Raw genomic sequence first — 19,964 nt, forward strand, 5'->3', positions numbered from 1 at the left:
ACCGAAGCGTAAGAAGGATCGAAGTAGGACCGAAGTGTATTTTAATAATAATTTGCATTCTGATACTACTTGTGTGATAAATTATTTTGTTGAGAAATGATGCTACAATTTATTCATATACCTACCTAATATTTAATCAAATACACAATATACAAGTAGATAGGAATAATTGTAAAGCTTCATTACCAACAATAGTTACATCTGTAACGAAAGAAGCTTTCTTAAAACTTACCTACTCAAATTATTGTACATTTACCGAGAGCTCTCATGTCCGTACTTGAGTGTCCAAGTACTATTGGATTAGCGGTGGACTTGAGAAATAAGGTAAGAATTTTATTAGATAAAAATAAGTTCAGTAGACGGCATTTTCACAGTAAATCCTGCGAGAATAGCAATGAAATACCGAAATATTGTCTGGCAATAATTCTTATATCTCTAGCTTTTGACGTAGAGTACCTATATTTTGTTAATGGTTGAAATGTGTAGGTCAAGGACTTTAAGCAACTAAGGTTTATTAAAAAGTAAAAAGGCAATTTTTTTGTAGTACTTACGTTAAATAAGGTATATATTACAAACAAATGACTAAGTAGAATATGATTTTCTGTTAAGACATGCACAAACCAATTAGAGACTATAATGAATGACAATGAGGGGACTGGGGGCGGACAATGAGTTTAACACTAAATTAATTTTGTTTTTTTATTATAAAGTATGCAAATCTACTAATAAAACCATAAATATGAAAGTGTGTTTGTTTTTCGTTCCGAAGCGATTTTATGGTATGATTTTTGTGGCGACAGAGAGTGTTATAGGGAATTTTTTACTGCGGTAATACTTACATCTCATTCCCATGAGAATTTCCTTTCACCAAGCAAGCGAAGCCGCAGGCGGAGAGCTAGTAAATAAATCGAAATTTATTACAAAAGGTCCACGATTCCATGAAAACAATTATTTTCGTTGATTTTCTTACATTAGTAGGTACTTAACTACCGACGAGTAGTCTGCAATTCCTTCAAATCACATAAACTTCACATAAATGAAAGCACTGTTTCTTTGACATAATAAAAATAAAATACCTACACTGGATAAATTTTGTTATACAATACCTACTCAGGTTTGATACTTAACTAAGAGAAATCCCTAGCTAGAACTCTTGTCTTTAGTCTAGTAAATATTCCATTAAAACTTTAGGATTCCTAAACCCTTTTGAAACTTAAGAAATAGTTTTTATGTAAACTGGAATAACGTTAGTATGATTAACATAAAGTTACTGAAAAACATGCTTCAGAAACAAAACATACTTATCTACGTTTTTTTAATAATTCACTGTTTATATTCTTATTTTCAAATTCACAGATATAAAAAAGTCCAAGTATTCAGTGCCGGATTAGCCACGTAGCAAGAGTAGCAAATGCTACGGGCCCCGCGACTCGGGGGGCCCCGCGGTCTAATACCTCTGACCGTAAAAAAATATTAATTTATAATACACGTACCGTAAAAAAAATACACGTACCTACCACGAGAAACGTTGGTATCAAAATCTACAACAATAATTTAAAATTTTACCACGTTTCTACAATTGAGCGCTGGCTACACCAAAAGTTGTGTTGTACTGCTTGCACTGCGCTACACGCAAGTTGGTAGCACGGCAAAACTAACAGGGGAATCCCCTGATATTGTCATCGAACGAGCTAGTCGTAACAACCCGATCAAATAAAGTAGGATTCTATCGACTATCAAACCTTAGATTACAAAATAAAAGGCAGATGGAGCATGACAATCATCCATCGCCCTTGTCAAAGAAAATACGAAATCAAAAACGAATACGAACCTCCGCCAGTGCTATAGCGATTATAGTGTCATGCAATACAATACGTCAAAAGGGGTTTGCTATTTTAGTAAAAAAATGCTGTCTTGTGATATTAAAACGCTGTAAAATTTGTTCCCGAAAACAAACAAAAAGATAAAACATCGTTTTACAGGTCCTCTGTAGATTATTTGGCTTATTTAATTTTGTATATATAAATAATAATTTTACATATACGAATAACGAAGGAATACAAAAAAAACTTCAAAGTTCAACGTATGCTGCCAGTATTTTGAAAATGAATTTGCCATTTTTATGGGTAAAACGGTAAAATTAGATTGCAATGTCACCTCATAAATCAAAATCGGTTCAGCGGTTTATACTGCAGGGCGTGCCAAAGAAATATTATACATAGATACACTCGAAAAACAACCCTCTTTCTTCCGTAGTCGGGGAAAAATTTGGGAAAATTTTCAATATAATATGGTAACATAACACCCACACAGAAGCACCGTGTACGTACAGTTTTATTTAATACCCTTTAACTTGAGAAACTATAGCAAACGAAGGGCCTCTTGACAGAATTTGCTACAGGCCCCGCGCTGGCTTAATCCGGCACTGCAAGTATTATTTACCTGGTACCTAGTTTATATGAAATCAATTATTATAGGTGTATAGACAGACGTCTTGAGAAGTTCGATAAAAGTAATAGAAGGATTTTTCAAACATTCCTTTGTCGCGGGACCCGAACGAGGACCTCTAGGGTACCGTCGTCAGCTGTCAACTGATCGGCCCCAGAACTCTTCGCGAAATTTAATTTGCCCCAACGTTGCACGAATAAAAGTTAATTTAATAAATGATTGGACTACTTTATTGATGAAAGTGTCATTAGTCCCTGATTTCAGGTGAATACCGTGTATTTAAGGATGCCTTTCAACAGCAGTTTTTGGTAGAGGTGTGTAAAGGTGATTTGGTGATAATGGTAAACGATGCATTCTGCGCGTGATAAACATTCACATTCTCAACTTTACTATAAATTTTTAGCCTTTTTACATTTACTTAGCAAATGGAATTAGGTAATTGTCTGTCAATATAATTCAATCAAACATATTATAGTAGACGTTAAAATAAGATTTGTGTATTAATTATTACATAAGCAAAATATATTGTGATAAATCAATTAGAAAATAATTAGGAAACATAATTATCTGTAATGATTGAGAATCATTAAAAGGACAATGTAAGAGAGGTCTCATTAATTTTAATTTATTGTTCTGACAAAGACGTCCTTTTCAGTCTAGTCGTCTTCAGTTTCATCGGATTTGTAATTGGTATTAGGAACTGAATTAGTGAAATAAAATGGCATTATTTTCTTTTTAATTTTCCAGCGTTTCAGCGAAATAACTGTATGTTTTTGCTTACCAAGGAATCGTGTCATTTATACATCTAGTTGGAGCTCGACGAATTATTTCCAGTCTTTATAAATCTACTTTATTAGGGCTTGTAAAATAAAAGACGATTAAATGAAGAATTTGGAATGTAATATACATTTTTTATTACAATAAAGCTGTAATGAAGTCGAGTCTGTACAGAATAGGTTATTATAATAAGCTCTATGAATTTTGCTGTTGTATGTCTTTGATGAATTGTTTTATGCTTTAATTTTGAGAGAGAAGATTGCTGTAATAAATACCAACTTCTTTCCTTTTTTGGTGCGAATGATATATACATGATGTAAATTATGTAATTATACTGGACCTACCATCAACTGTAGGGCATAATGTATAAAATAGACATTAAAATGTACCAAGTCAAAGGCATCAATTAGTTGATTATTAATTACGTAGGTACACGTTAAGATCAATTAATATCCATAGACGGGTGAGATGTTTATCCAAGCCTTGCCGATTGTTGACTACAAATTCCGTGTAACCGCACAATCGCGAGCCCAACAACAAATCTTGAGTTTTACCAATTACCATGTAAATTTGCGAACTTCGCGAAATAATTTAACGGGATGTAGACGCCGGATTCAAAACAATTTATATGTTAATTCAGCTGTATGGACTGAACAGGATCTACGTCTGTGTTGGTTTACATTCGAGTTATGAGTAATTTAGATCTACCATGGTATCTGGAGACTTAATGAGTTATCGGTTAAGCGTTCCATTCAGAAGGGTGCGAACTGCGAACTGCGATTTCGAACGAAGACTTCATGTATATTCATCATTTCTGCTTCTTATTTAATTTTATTCATTCTTCATTTAAAAATCTGAAAGTTTGTCTGTCTGTTACGCATCCACGCCTAAACCACACTTGGTTGGAATACAATAGAAGATCTGTGGTCAAACTCTTAAGGAGTTGAAATAGGTAAGGGATGAAAGTTTTGATCCGTGGTTTTGTCTGCGGGTGAAACCACAAGGAAACAGCTAGTTTTAGTAGGTAATATTACTTATACTGTATACAGAAGATGGATGGTTGGTTCCATTACCTATAACTCAGTGACACGATTATCTAAATATGTATGTATCATCTTATTCAGAGATCTTAACCCTAACTTTATAGAGCTAGTAAATTAAGTTACTATATAATTCGTTTTAATATTGAATTATGCAGTGAAATGACTGCAGTGTTCTAATAATCTAATGTTCATCACACTCCGCAGGATATATTTCATTCAGTCCATCCATGATTCTGCTGCTGACGGTACACGTTCAACTATCGTAGTTATCCAAACTTTATTAGCGATAGCTCATGAGTACTCGCCACGCAAATATAACTTACGTTACAAACATTTAATCGAATCGTACCTCATACCATTTCAATCGAAAACTCGCTGAATCAGAATCGATTAACGAGAAATTTCGAGTTGTAATCGATTTGGACTGCGGATTCTTGGCAACTGGGAACGATGTCAAACTTGGTAAGAGTTAAATACCGGCCTGATTGTATCGTATTCAATCTTCAGACAGTTTAGAGATAATTTCGATTAAGTGAACCTACCTAGATTGGTGAGTCAGTTCGTAATAATATCTTGACGCTTGATGTCATCGTGGGAGTATTATCATAACATCGAACAGGAAGGCTTATGAAGTTGTATGCTGTTATCCCGTAAAAACAGATGAAAGTTAAACTTGTAGTTCTGAAGCTTTACCAAAATTACACTATGAGTTCGTGTGGACGTGAAGTTTGAAGTTCGTGCATACAGTACGCTGATTGGTTTGCTTTAACTTGCTAAATACGGGTAGAAAAAATACGCTACACTTTGTGGCTCCTGTTACTTAAAGGATTAATCGAAGTAATCAAGGAAAACTTATTTGTTGCTCGCAGTTTCATTCAGAAGTGTGAAGAAACTGTAACTGGTCCGTAAAATCTGAAAACAAGATTATAATAGAACATGTTAGAAATCGTCTCGTCGTTTTTATTAATCCATTTATGTATATCCCCGTTTTTTTCGTTTGATAAGATGACTACAAAATTCCAACTACCTACCTTAATTATCTTTTAATTATCATTATTTATATGGAACTGACAGATTGATCTATTTAAATTATCATTGTTTCTTATTTGTATCTTGATGAGAATAGGGTAAGAAAAAAAAATAAGAATAACCACCGTTACAAAGATTGCAACTGTCTACATAGGTACATTTTTATATTATCTTCTAAAAGTTTCTTACATTATGTCACAGAGCAAACTTTGTAACACAGATGGGCTGAACACAATAGGATTTAACTCTGAAGAAAAGCGTTCATTACTTTAAACTCAGTACAACGTTAACAGGCTAGTTCAATTCAGTTCACAATACTAACCGAAACAAAAGTGGAGAGCGACATTTCGTTAAAAGGACCAGCTTTGAAAATTAGTCTTCTATTTGTTGTTGCAATCAGCAAAGCGACCTCTCTTTGCAATCTTAAATCGGCACCAACCCAATTGCTTTCATAAGGACCGCAACATGCATAAAGGCTCTGAGATGAGGAGAATCATTTAGAAATATTAGATCTTTTTCTGTAATTAGTAAATATGTGATAAATGGAAATTCATTAAGTCCCTACTCCTTTCAAACTCGCACGACTTACAAAACTGCATTGGATATTGAAAAATGTAATAGTTTAGTCTTTTCCATTTAGCCGTTTGAATTTTTACTTCATGTTTTTGAAGAAATTCCTTACCTCATTGGTGACTTCGTTGCTGTGCCAATAAAATATCAAAAGCTGAATTAGACAAGCGATCAGGAATAAACCGGCGGATAATAGCGCCCCGATATCGTCTTGTAACTGGAAAACGTAGAATTATTATTTCTTCATTATATTTAAATTTAAAAGGATGTAACCACAGATGATGTAACTTTGATAGTGCCAAAATCATTGCCCCAATATACAAAGTAACCTCTATTAAATAATTTTCCTCCCATGGTTATTTCTGTATTTTTTTTTATTTCGTTGAGTTTTAAGGAGCGTCGTGGAATATCATACAAGACTAATCACTGAACTAAAGACACCATTTATGAGAATTTCAAAGTAATTCGATTGAAGTTTAGTAGGTATTACCTCAACTATTTGTATTATACACACTCCCAGGCTCACGGAAATTACTATCAAGTACACGAACATGACTGGTGATATCAAAGAGTTGAACAATTTCTGGTACCTGAAATTAATTACCTTATTTTAGTCAAAAACTATGTGATTTGAAATTCTGTATAACATGTTAGAGATAATGAACCTCAATGAGATAAAAAGTGCCACTTTTGCAAAATTTTACTCACTTTACCAGCTCCGTGTAAAAGAAATGGCAATTGGCAATTTGCTGGTGATGTTTCACAACATTACCTCCGTTGAAGATATTACTGCTGTACGCTTGAAATATTTTCAACTGTCCAGCGAAGAATATCATTACAGACACGACACATGTGTCCCATACCACGACATAAGCGCTTACAATATGTCCGAAAACAGTTTGTATGAACATTGAACAGTAATAACCAGGTGGAACACGACTGAATGGAGTATAGCCATCGAATATGTACACGTAAGTGCTTGTTCCATTTCCGATCGACTGATTTTTCCGATATGGCTCAGAGAATATACTAAAGTTCGAGAAGAATGCTAGTGCCCAGAAGAAATAGGTTACCCTACGACTACGTTTAATGTAATCTTTCTGAAGATGGTTGAGACATTTTTCTTTTAACTGATGAGTCTCTAGATTAGAAATAAATTCGATCATCTGACACCATTTGTCGTATTGTCTATAGAAAAAACACGTTTTCACGATTCCCATATGAAATGGCATGTATTGTAAGATAAGTTTCACTGAATCCGTGTTGAAGAAAATAACACATTTTATGTATTGGCTGAAGAAAAATACAACTGTAAGGTAGAACAGAGTTATTTTAAACCGCGTTATATGGTTGAGCACTGGATGCCAGAGGCCAGTTAAGCTTAGCAGACGCAAATGCGGACCGAGACATGGATATTTGGGATCCTCGAGAAGTTTAAAAATTTTGTCAAACATTTCTTGCGTATGACGAAATAGCAAACGTCTCTTAGCTATACTAGAGTGCGAATTAAATTTCTGGTGTAATTTAATTATTGTGAGAACCTTTTGTATCAGAAGACATATGTGAATATTTCGCAACTAATTACATGTTGCAATGGTATGTCACATGTGATTTATACTTACATAATTAATTAATCAAATACTAATTGGATTTTTCATTATAATATATTATTATATCAATTACTTTTTGTTATTATTAAAATTATTTGTGGGTTGCAAAAGCATGTTTTAAGTTATTGCTTGTTAACAAAGCACACATCCTCAACTGTATTGTTAAGCACCATCAAGCATACATTTTATAGCTGCTATATTATGAGTTAATTCATCTTGAAAATAGATGTATAATTCTAACAAAGAAGTCTAGTAGTTCTTCATTAAATTAGGTACCTTTGTTTGAGATAAATTAATTAAGTTTGCCAGGTGTACAAGATTTGTCGAGCGTCCTTTGGTCTAAATACCCATAATATCATATGAAACCGTTCAGTAACTAGAGTTAGTATTATTAATTAAATTATAAAGGAATTTTGTTGGGTACCTACTAATATCAGAAATCAGAATGTAGGTCCTAACTGTACGTGATATTGATTACGCAAAATTATAACTTTCCTTCTCGGAATCTCACGTTAGAATTAATTTCAAAGAAAGTTTCTCAGTTTTCAAAACTACTGAAATATTAGTGATTAAAATTTTGAAAAAAAAGATTTGATTTTGTTTTAAATGTTAGTCATACTCTTATTAATTTTTGTTCAATAAAGATCACAAAAACTAGAGGCCCAAACTTTGTCATAGATGATGAATGCATTTTTATATTATCACTAAAATGTTGTAGACACAACAAAATATATTCCATGAAGTTTGAACATCACTTTTCTTTTCACCCCAGCCGGTCCCAAATCTCGTCTCTGCTAAACACACAGGCTAAACACAATAGAGGCGCGATGAAATTCCGGCTTTACCGAAGTTTTAGTGGAGTCCCCGCTGAATGCTAAGGCTCTCGTTATGTCCAGATAAGATCAGCGGCGGAAATTAAGAGGAAATTGTATTTGTTTCTTATACAACGACGTCCTTGCAATAAAGACGCAGACTTAGGCGCGTTGTATATAAATAAACGTTAATTTGGCGTTAGGATAAACCGGATTAATTGCATATCTTCGGTAGTTGGAAATTTATTGGGCCAATCTTTTTTCCTGCCATTTATTTTTTTTTGTTTATTATAATACGATTTATGACTGGTTCTTTTATAAATGGAGTACTTGAAATGGAGTACAAACTATTCATAGGTACATTAAATAAACAATAAACAAAATAGTATACAATCATTGGAATGTTTGTTTTAGAACACAATTAAAATTAAGACTCAATTGAGGTTAATTAGTGAGCCAACTGCCACTACATTCAAAAATGTTATTATATACATTGAGATATACATATGGAGACGACACCGCCAACATCACTTATGTTCCGCTCACCATAAGCCATATGGCTTAACTGCACGCTCATTTTTTATTTGTTTTAAAGTGAAACGCATCAAATACTTAGGTATGCCTTCGTGTGTGTTACGATATTGCACAAAATAAAATACAAATAATACGGAAAAGTGCAAAGGAATAACTTTCATCGATAAGTAAGTACCTAACTAGATAATAATTTTTAAAACTTAGCTAGAGCAAAAAAATGGCACACAGATTTTGTTCGTGGTGTATTATCTCAATGATTATATTATAGCGTTTTTATAGCACAAAAATTTTGAAATTATACTGTGTTTGTTGTAATTTCGTTGTTATATAATAGGGCTCATATTATTAACTAAATGTTCAACCTGGCTGTGACAGAATAAAATATTGTTTTGTTTTGTAAATTTTCAGTTATATGAAATCGATCGATCCACAAAAATCATTAAAATAATTATTTTAATGAATTCATCCTTTATTGTGGTGTTACATAATTTAGAATTTCGAAATAAAAGTTATAGTTACAGTGCGACATAAAAGAGATGAAATTAATTAATTTGGAACTAATTTTTTTTTCATTATCTGGCAACCCTGAATTATCAATGCAGCTGTCAAGTTGAATAAAAATTTGTTGTTTTTTTGGTGAAGTTGAGATAAAATTGTTATTTTAAACAAGAAATTTACTCAAAAAAGGAGAAATCATGAAAAAGGTTAAACGTAGCGGTGTCCGTGATGCCATATATAAAGTTTTCATTCGGTGTTTCTCATAATTTCAAGCTGAAAAACGAGAAAAATATTTGGAAAATATTTGAAGTTTACAGACGTACAGCAGATTATACCGGTGAGATTCCATTTATTTTTGCTCAGTACTACGTAAAATAGAATATTCCATTAGTGACGAGTGTTTAATGTACGTATCTATGGCGATTATTACGTTTTTGAAATTTAATTTGAGGTTATATTTTGTATGTAAACAAAAATTAGTTTTTATAGTGCGATCAGCACAATTTGAGTCAAGAAGTTATATCCAATCCAACCAGCCTTAAATAGTATAGTGATAACTATTTTCATACAGCTATCTATGAATCCTTACTTGCTACTTACTAGAGTGGACGCAGGGATCCAAAGTGAGTCTTGGCCTCCGACATAAAAAAAAATAGTTTTAAGCTACTAAATAAATATGTTAAATGTACTATTTGATTTTATTCATCTTAATTCGTTTGTTATAGGGGTTTCTGAAAGCACAGTACGCAGGATAGTGGAGCAAGGGAGTAAAAATGAAGGAGAATATCTACAAAAAATAAATAAAAATACATATGTAGTTTTCAAATCACCTTGTTTTTTTTACCTGACGGACCCAGAAGGAGCGTAATGTGTTTGAGCCTTAGGTTTGAGCTGTATGTATGTATGTTTGTTTGTTCGTATGTTTGATTCTATGTGCGCCTCTGCAGTCTAAATGGCTTGACCGATTTCTATAAACTAATTCCAAATACATTTAAGTAAAATTTGACCTAGGTAGGTCATTTAAAATACTAATGTATTTTTGTCTTAAATTTACACGATGATGAATGAAACAACTTTAAATCGCGGTATTTATTACTTTTTATTTTTTTGATTTTTATTCTATAGTATCAAGATTGCTTGCGTCGCAGTATCAGTGTTGCTATATGAGCGACGGTGGCGCCCTCATTTTTTGTCATCTCTTTTGTGTCGCACTGTACTCATGTTCATTTAATAAGTAGTCCAACAGTCCAACCAATAGTCCAACGCACATGCCAGCGAGCCTGTTTATCAAAGCAAAATAACAAAGCAAAATAAAATAGCACATTATCCCTGTGATAATACGGTCTATGCTACTCTTTAACACTATGTCTACAAAATAACCATTAAATCAAATGATATCTCTCACAATAATAATCGTAAATATTTTTCAGAAAATGGCAGTAAATTACAAAAGTTAGGGCATTGAAACTTTCTGGCATATCAAACCCGCCGCCATTTTGATTTTTTTTCAAAATCGCGGCGCACGATTAAAGTGGTATGTATGGATAGAGGACACATAGACGAACAAAAAATGTCTAATAACATAGTACCCTAAAGCGTCACATTATCGAGATATTTGGAGGTAAATAACAGTTTATTGGAAGAAAGTAGGTAGATTCATTACATAAAAACATACATACATTACATAAAAATGTAAGTAATGTAATGAATACCTACTTTCTTCCTGTAATAATAATAATCTACCAGGGAGTGATTATTTGGAGATAATATCATGCATATAGACACGTAATAAGTCTATTTTTAGTGTTTGTCGTACTCATAAGTGAATATTTACCTCTAAATATCTCGGTAATGTGACGCTTTAGGGTACTATGTTATAAGACATTTTTTGTTCGTCTATGTCATATGTGTCCTCTATACATAGGGCGTATTCAGAAAGAAAGCTTGAAACTTATAAGCGCTTATCGGCGCTTGTCAATGCTCAAACCAGCTTGTCAAAACCAGCATTGACAAGCTTGTCAAAACCAGCATTGACAAGCACCGATAAGCGCTTATAAGTTTCAAACCCCATATGGTCTTTCTCTAACATAATCCACAACGTAATCATATAAAATATAGAGGATAGGTGTCTCTTTTCATAGAAGAATATATGAAACACAAACTAGCAATATACATTATCGACTCAATTTATTTATTTCTAAGATTTATTTGATAATATTTTTTACGACGAAATATTTTATTATAGCAACACTTTAATTTATTTCTGAACGCATGACGCGACTGATGCTGTTTCAGCGGGGAACGGTAGAAGCGTCTGTCAGTTTAAAATTTGACGGTTACGTTTAATTCGAATGTTTGAACTTCAAACGAAAACGAATTATCATGACGATTGGACTAGATTGATTTAAATAGGACGTGTTTTCACCAGTTATTATTTGTATTTGACTATTAAAAGAAAGTTTAACTATTTACGCGTGTGACAAACAGTGTGTGGTGTTAAATGTTACTGTGCTTGTTAACACGATGGTGAAAATGGAAAGAGGTCCCGGAGGGCCAAAGTCAGTTCTTGCTGCACCTTCAAAAAGCGGATCTACTCAAAACATGGCATCGAACATAAAAGTTGTTGTCAGGGTTCGACCGATGAATAGCAGGGAAATAGAACAGAACAACCGAATTGTGGTAGATGTTGTTGATGACAGAATGTTAGTTTTTGACCCGAAAGAGGAAATTCGTCCCTTTTTCTACCAAGGCGTACAGCAGCCGAACAAAAACTTTCTTAAACGCGCCAACAAAGAAATGAAATTTGTATTTGATAATGTGTGTGGTCAGAATGCATCAAATTACGATGTTTTTGAAACCACAACTAAAGAAATGCTACCTTCCCTGATGGAAGGGTACAATTGTTCTGTGTTTGTGTATGGAGCTACGGGTGCAGGGAAGACATTCACAATGATTGGAAGCAAGGAAAATCCTGGAATAACTTATTTGACCATGGAACACTTGTTCTATACAATAAATTCTTTTGAAAAGGACAGGGAGTTTGACATTGGAGTTTCATATATTGAAGTAAGTAAAGTTAATGATATATATTTATAATATATTCCATAATGTACACATTTTTTTACTGAAGTAAGGACATAAGAAGCAATCGGCTTCTACTGTAAAATAACAATTTAATTTCGATCAACAGGTGTACAATGAAAATGTATATGACTTATTAAAACCATCAAGCACTCCACTGCAATTACGTGAAGACTCAAAGTATGGGGTAATGGTGGCTGGATTAACTTTGCACAATATCAAAACAGCAAGGGAACTTCTTAATATGTTGGAAAACGGCAACAAGAATAGAACACAACACCCCACAGATGCCAACGCTGAAAGTTCTAGGAGCCATGCTGTGTTTCAAGTAAGCATACAATTGTGACATGTTTCTTTTAGTATCAAATTTAAAATTTTTATTTATAGTCCCAAAAAATATTTTTTTTGAGATAATATAAAAAAATTGCTTTTTACTTTATAATCTATATTATCTATCAAATCAAATTATTTAATCTTCTAAATATTTTTTTAAGTGTATTATATTATTTAATGTATAATTTTTTTTTTGTGAATTTAATAGGTATATGTAAAGATGCGCTACAAGACAAGCAGTCAGCTACGTATAGTCAAGTTGTCTATGATTGATCTGGCTGGTAGTGAAAGGGCATCCGCCACAGGTTGCATCGGAGAGAGATTCAAGGAAGGCGCTAATATTAACAAGAGTCTGTTGTCCTTGGGCAACTGTATCAATAAACTGGCTGATGGAAGCAATTATATACCTTATAGGTGAATATGAAAATCATAATAAAAAAAGTTCTTTATAAATTTCAGACTAAATTTAAAGTTGTAGTAACATTTAAGAATTATATTTGAATTGTTACTAATATTCTTTAGGAATATAAGAAAGTTACTATTAATTTCAAATTAGATATAATTAATATAATAGAGATAATTATTAAATTAACTATTATGATTTTATTTTTTCGTATTAAATTATCCGATTTCACAATACATTCAACATTAAATATCTCTCATAATATATAAATTTAAGCAACTCAGTTTCTGACATATAAGCTTTTTACAGGGACTCAAAGTTAACTCGTCTCCTCAAAGACAGCCTCGGAGGTAACTGCAAGACAGTTATGATTGCCAATGTTTCACCATCAAGCCTTAGTTACGAAGACACATACAACACTTTGAAGTACGCAGCTCGAGCCAACAAGATACAGCTTAGTATTAAGAAGAATATAGTAGATGGAGAGATGAGGCTGTCACAATACCTCAAGATCAATGAAGAATTGAAGAAAAAGATTAAAGAATTGGAAGCAAAGCTGTCGCTGTCTTCGGTCAGGGTGGTTAAGGAGTCTGACGGGAGTAAGGAGAAGAGTGAGTGTTTTTTTATAAAAGACTCTATTTTGCTTGTTATTGGAAAACTAGTGATGAGCCCTAGTTCTGCTTGCGTAGAACCAGAATTGATACAAGTGAATTTTGATTGTGTGATTCAAATATAATGCTTTCTACTGGTGAAAGAATAAAAATTATCTAATTTTTTGTGTTTATTGTTACATAGGGAAAACTAATATTTTTTTTATATTGTACAATTCAATTATCGGTTAGGCGTTTAATATCTACGAATACTCATCTAAATTTATTTCAGTGAAACAATGGCGTCAGCGAATTTTAGCCGAAGATGAAACCCACACTGCACTAGAGGAAAAGCTACTCTCTCTCATGTGCCAACAGAAAGTTTTGGCTTTGAGACAACGGCTACGAACAAGGGCCTTTTCGCATGTCGCCGATTTAGCGCATAGGTCTTCGTCGGAGCCTTTGAATCAAGTATGTATTGACAATCTAGTATAATATAAAAAAATGGTTGTATTATTGTCAAAAATATTTGTGTGGAAAAAATGTTTTGAATTGTGATATAAATAAGTATGTATGTTAATTTTTGTCTTATTTTTTGTACTGGTATAAATGTACAATAACGAATAAATAATTAAATGTGTAGTTATGTACACATTTTTGTGTTCACATAAAAAATTGTCAAGGCAAAGGTTTATTTTTAATTTATGTGCATAGAAATTATAAAAATAAAATTTATTTATTAGATACGCACAGAAGACATACCGCGTCAGGAACGCGCAGCGGAAAGTTACAACAAGAAAGCAGTATTATTGGACACAAAGATCATGAGCACTTGGACGAAATGGGATGAGAGTCGGAAGAATATGAAAAATCTTTACAACAAAGCACTAACTGACTGTCCAGATATCATAGACTTTGTAGAGAAACTACAATTGCAAAGCGAACTCAGACATAGCAAGGCGAGAGACGAGTTGCGTTACAAATTACTTACAATTGAGAATCAGGAAATAACAGCGTTCACAGATTACATGAGCGATATGCCAAATATGCTTAAAAAGCTATATCTGACTTTAAAAGGCTATGACAAAGCACCACCAGCATTAACAGATGAATATCACGAAATTATGAAGAAAGCTAAATCAGCTAAAGGCATTACATGGTCAGACGAAGACGTAGAAAATGACGTGCATTTTAAATTCATTTCCTCCCTTGACCTGGAGAAACCAACCACTACACTGGACTTTGGCAAAAAGGATGTCAATTCTACAATAGATATTGTAACGGACAGTGATGATTTAACAGACATAGAAAATAAAGAACCAGTCAAGTTTTCGCCTAAAAAACGTAAAGGCACGCCAATTAAACTGGCTAACAATGAAACAATAATAATAAATGATTCTTTTGAAAGTATGGACACGACGAGAAATTTGAATTCTGCTAAAAAGGTGAAGAGAGAAATTAGTCCAGCGATGGACGTTGAGAATAATTATGATGTTATTGATCCGAATAGCTTGAATTCGACGTTTGTGTTGGCTAATAATATGAATTCTTGGAAGAAGTTGCCTGTTAAAGCGGAGCCTAAGGATAAAGAACCAGTTAAAACTGGACTTCAGGATAGAACAAATATTCTTCACCGGCCCATCAGTTTTAATGATAGAGGTGAGTGTTTTTTGTTTTGATTTATAATATAAATAAGCATTGAAAATTAAAATTAATATAATTTTCATCTACTGTCAATAACAATATCAGTTAAAATTGCCGTTATTTTAGATAATTATTATTTTTAAATGGCTTTATAATTAATGTCTTTCTTCACGAAAATATTGAATTATAATAATTTAAATGCTTTTTAGCGAAAATAGTAAAACCAGTGGTGGGCAAAGCAGCAGCATTTAGACGGAACCCACCGCCCCCTGTGAAGCCGTCAGCTGGTTTTGGTTCCAGTGTAGCGAGGGATGGCACTTCGCTGCAGAAGAATGTGCAAGGTAAATATAAAAATAAAGTTATTTTTTTATGTTTGTTTATTCACTAATTTTGTGTTTTTGAAGTGAACCTTCTTTAGGCGCGTTAGCCGGTCGCGTTATTGCAATACCGTCACGTCATGGCAATACCGTCACGTCATGGAGTAAGGCGACGATTTCTGTATCTTTGAATCTTGCCAAAGTTTCACTTTTGTATAAATAGTTATTACTTTTATATTAATCCAGTCATTGATTCAGTTAATTGAATTCTAAGAAATCATCTTTCTTAGAATTCAATTCATTCAATTCATTCAATTGGCTATTTTTGAAATGAGTAGGTGATTTAATTTTATTTCTCTAATACTAGAGCAGGGTTAACACGACATTTCTCAGTAAAGCGTTTATTTTTATTGTTAGAAAAATAAAATTTTGTATAGTTAATTCGAAGTTGAAATAATTGGATCAATGATTGAATTAAAATTTATGATTTGTTGTGTTCGTCTGAATTGGTGGTGGTAAAAAGATAGACTCAAGGCCTACACAGTCCAGGACAACATTAATCAATTAATAAGTTAATCTTATCCGTAATGTCTTCATGTAAATAAACACATAATAAATATTTCCTTCGTATAGTTTTGATGCGATCCGCTCCTATAAGCCTACGAGTCTCTAGAAGTCTTAGTCTTCGAGTGTAGCCTATAACTATAATATTATGGACAATCTAAAGGCCTATTCAGATAAGAGCGGTATTCGCTAAGGCCGTGGGTAACAGTATCCTCATGGCACGCGATTAAATTTCTAACGTAGTATTTTATAGAGGTTCTAATTGCGAATAGCGCCCGGCAAACTTCTTGCCCAAAAAGTAGCGTGGTGGGGGAAGCTTGCGCATATAAAAATGTACTAAAACTTGATGCGCAAACTTCCCCCACGTTCCACGGTCGTACTGACTACTCTAATCTGAATAGGCCTTAATACAAAAATTATTTATCAATTCTAAGCAGTAGCTAATAATAGCAGACAAATAATCCTTTTATATTAGTCAAACACTATTTACACCGCTAATATAAATAATATCAAACGTTTAGATTCATTGCTCGATATATAGGATCTACAGATAGCAGGCTAACGCGAGATTATAGGAAATAGTCTGTAATTGGCTGTCGTGCTTACAGTTATAGTTGGATGTTAGACGTTGACGTGTGACGGCACAAAGCTCACTGCTCTTGTCATATTAATTGTGATTCTGGGAATCGATTTGGGAAGATTTGTATTTGTCAGCCAATGGGTGTACACTGTACATGTTGAAAACTAGGGGAAAAGGAAAGGCTTAAAGCAAGTTAAACGCGAATTATTTGTTATATTGTTTATTTCGATGGTTTACTAAAATGGCGCTCAAAGGGGCAGTGTATTCGTTAAAGTTTTTAAATTTTAAAATCAAAACGTAAGATAAAGTAATAAAAAAGGGTGTTCTTATAAGAATGAAGTACATTTTGTTTTATAACACCATTTATTGCCTTAACGATAAATAGTTAATGAAAATATTTTTTTATATGAAGACATTACAGCGCACTAAGACATAACTTTAAATGAATCTGCATTTAAGCAGATGTACCTAATCTATGTAATTATTTCCACATATTGAAAGTATCCGTCAGTCTAATTCATTCAATGGAAATGCAATCATTTTATCAATTCATGCACAATGCTGGTCAAACTACTATAGAATTCAATCACTTGATAATCGAAAATCGCTCTTATGTGCACGTCAAAAGAGACAGATTGTTATGAATTAGATTCACGGACCCTCTTCACATGATGTCAAAATAATACTTTACCTCAAATGTGAGTTTTATCACGTCTCGCTAGCGACCACGTTTGATATTTATATTGATAGACCCTGGCGGTTATGTGAGGTATTAAACAATTATCAAAAAATGTATTCATTGCAATTTTTATGCGATTGCGCTCAAAGTTATTTTCTGAGTATGTATTTTTTTTTGGCACAGGATTTTATGCGTTAATGGCTTAGTGCATTTTTCTTTGAAAACTTTTTTCTAACTGTTTGTGTGTAAATATGAAAATAATAAAATAGAACATGGCGGACTTTTGGTGCCAATTTTTGTTTAGAACAATTTTTGGAATGTCCCTGTTTCTTTCAAAATGGCTTTAAATGCCAAAGTGCACAGCAAATTTTTATTGAAAATACCAAAATTCATCAATATAAATATTTAAAACGTGGTTGCTAAAGCATGATTTACGCTACCTACCGTGTCGCGACCGGGCCTTGCCCTGTTCGGCGCTTGATCGAACATTATTGTATACTCTATCTATTAGGCAATCCACACGTCTGCCGAACAACGTGACAAACAACAAACACATAGGGACGGCGCTATACAGAGAAGCGAGAAGGAAATAAGTAACTATGTACATCTCTTTTCTTCGTATAGTGCTGTCCCTATGTGTTCGTTGTTTGTCACGTTGTTCGGCAGATGTATGGATGGCCTATAAAAAAATGATTCATTCCTGAATACTGACCGGGACCGTGACTCGGCCGTGTACGGATCGGACCCGTACGGGGCACGGTGTGGAAATGTCGATAGATAATGTTTCATTTAGCACGGTGTAGCTTGAATCACGCTTAAGCATGTTTCAATGTTTTACGTATAACATACTAACGTGTGTTCGTCCCTCACTAATCACTAACAGACGCAAGAAAGCCGATAAATCAAAAATCAGTTGGTTATAAAGCGGTTCGAGCGAGGGAAAGGATGCAGACTCATCCGTATAGCAGACCAACCATTCGAAAATAAGAAGAATTAGCATAAATATGGATTAATATAAATAACTGTAATAGAAGATTTTTGGTAAGTTAATGTTAGTGAAGTGAATGTGTAGTGAAGATTGTGAAATTGATTCGAAGTGTAGAATAAGACGGCATTGTAATAATGTGATTTCTAATATGTAATAAATTTTAATGAATAAATGTGTAATAACGACTGTAATATGATCAAGCAAAATATATAGGTATCATATATCTAATGAAGATACAATTTAAACGCGATTTATGGTTATTGTTGTGTGGCTTAGTAAACTGAATACATTATCATTTTGCAATATGAAAACAAATCTAAAATCAACATAGAGAAATAATCGATGTTTTAATTATAACAATCGGTTAGTATTAGGAAGTAGTATAATACACTCACCGGCACGGAATCTTGGCCACTGCAAATTTTTGCGTAAAATAACACTATTTCTTTTCTACTACAAAATTCAATAAAAATTTAATCAAAACTAGTTACTTTAATGTTTTTACTAACTTTTAGTAATAATTGGAAGTTAATAAGAAGTACTACCGAGTAGATATGAATTAAACAAGAATTTACGCTTTTCCTGTGAAATTTAAATGATTTCTTAAAAAATGCTAAAAAATTAGAAAGAACGTTTCCATAAAAAAAATTGAACTTTTTAATAAAGGGTGTTTCCTTCTCTTGCCTTAAACACTGTTTGCATCCAGTCTGGCATACTCTAGAAGACATTTTTGGAGACCACTTGAGCTATAGTGTACCAAACGGCCCCAGCTGTATTTCTAAGCTCATCTAACATTAGTGCTGGGTTGGAATCGAACTTTATGTTTCTTTTAAGCATGTCCCAGATGTGTTCTATTGGATTAAGATCCGGGCTACGAGCTGGCCACTCCAATTTTTCAATAATAACCTCTTGAAGGTACTCTTATACGTATCGTACGACACGCGGACGTGCATAAGTAGCAAATAGTGTATAAGTAGCAAATTTTCTTCACTGATAAACCTGTAATAGGGCTGAAAATGTTCCTGGAGAATTTCCTCGATGTACCTGATCAAATTTAAGCCATTATCTACGATAAATAACTCCGTGCGAGCATCGAAACTTATACCTCCCCATACCATTATTGACCCTCCATGAAAAATCGCATTTTGAGTGTGGTGATGTGTGAAAACCTCTCTTCTCGTCTCCTCTATACTGACTGTTGGCTATCAGAAGCTCGTAAAGTGCCTTAGCAGCCATCTGTGAACACCTCACGAGCGCACTGGCTGTGGGTCCAGTTTTCATGTTCTCGTGCAAAACGAAGACGTGCTTCTCTGTGATGTCTGAGGAGTTCTGGACGGCGTGCTGGTCTGAAAACCTTCAAATTAACTTCTTTCATTAGTCTTCTCACCGATTGCTCACTCACATTTATTATCCTGGTGTTTTAGAGCCGGTGGCGTATCCTAAAAACTGTCAGAAAGCCATTTC

At 33.6% G+C, this 19,964-nt stretch overlaps 2 protein-coding genes across 4 annotated transcripts; one reads left to right on the forward strand and one right to left on the reverse strand.

Moving 5' to 3' along the window:
* Window positions 1-4,396: 4,396 nt before the first annotated feature.
* LOC123692692 lies at window positions 4,397-7,321 on the reverse strand. The gene is made up of 5 exons (XM_045637466.1): window positions 6,576-7,321; window positions 6,358-6,457; window positions 5,980-6,084; window positions 5,620-5,775; window positions 4,397-5,180 (listed from the first exon to the last, which is right to left on the reverse strand). Exons 1-5 carry the CDS (start codon window positions 7,319-7,321, stop codon window positions 5,121-5,123), a joined length of 1,167 nt encoding a protein of 388 aa, XP_045493422.1. The 3' UTR covers window positions 4,397-5,120.
* Window positions 7,322-11,691: 4,370 nt separating this feature from the next.
* On the forward strand, window positions 11,692-18,882 carry LOC123692512 (kinesin-like protein KIF18A). 3 transcript variants are annotated; one of them, XM_045637268.1, is made up of 8 exons: window positions 11,692-12,387; window positions 12,512-12,730; window positions 12,944-13,149; window positions 13,448-13,749; window positions 14,021-14,199; window positions 14,472-15,387; window positions 15,582-15,713; window positions 18,396-18,882. In XM_045637268.1, exons 1-8 carry the CDS (start codon window positions 11,845-11,847, stop codon window positions 18,497-18,499), a joined length of 2,601 nt encoding a protein of 866 aa, XP_045493224.1. In that variant the 5' UTR covers window positions 11,692-11,844; the 3' UTR covers window positions 18,500-18,882. The 3 variants fall into 3 exon arrangements, with proteins under 3 accessions (XP_045493224.1, XP_045493225.1, XP_045493226.1); XM_045637269.1 differs by having other exon boundaries at window positions 18,426-18,882; XM_045637270.1 differs by having other exon boundaries at window positions 18,438-18,882.
* Window positions 18,883-19,964: the final 1,082 nt, after the last annotated feature.

The sequence above is a fragment of the Colias croceus genome, chromosome 6, assembly GCF_905220415.1.
Source record: "Colias croceus chromosome 6, ilColCroc2.1".
NCBI classification, from domain to species: Eukaryota; Metazoa; Arthropoda; class Insecta; order Lepidoptera; family Pieridae; genus Colias; species Colias croceus.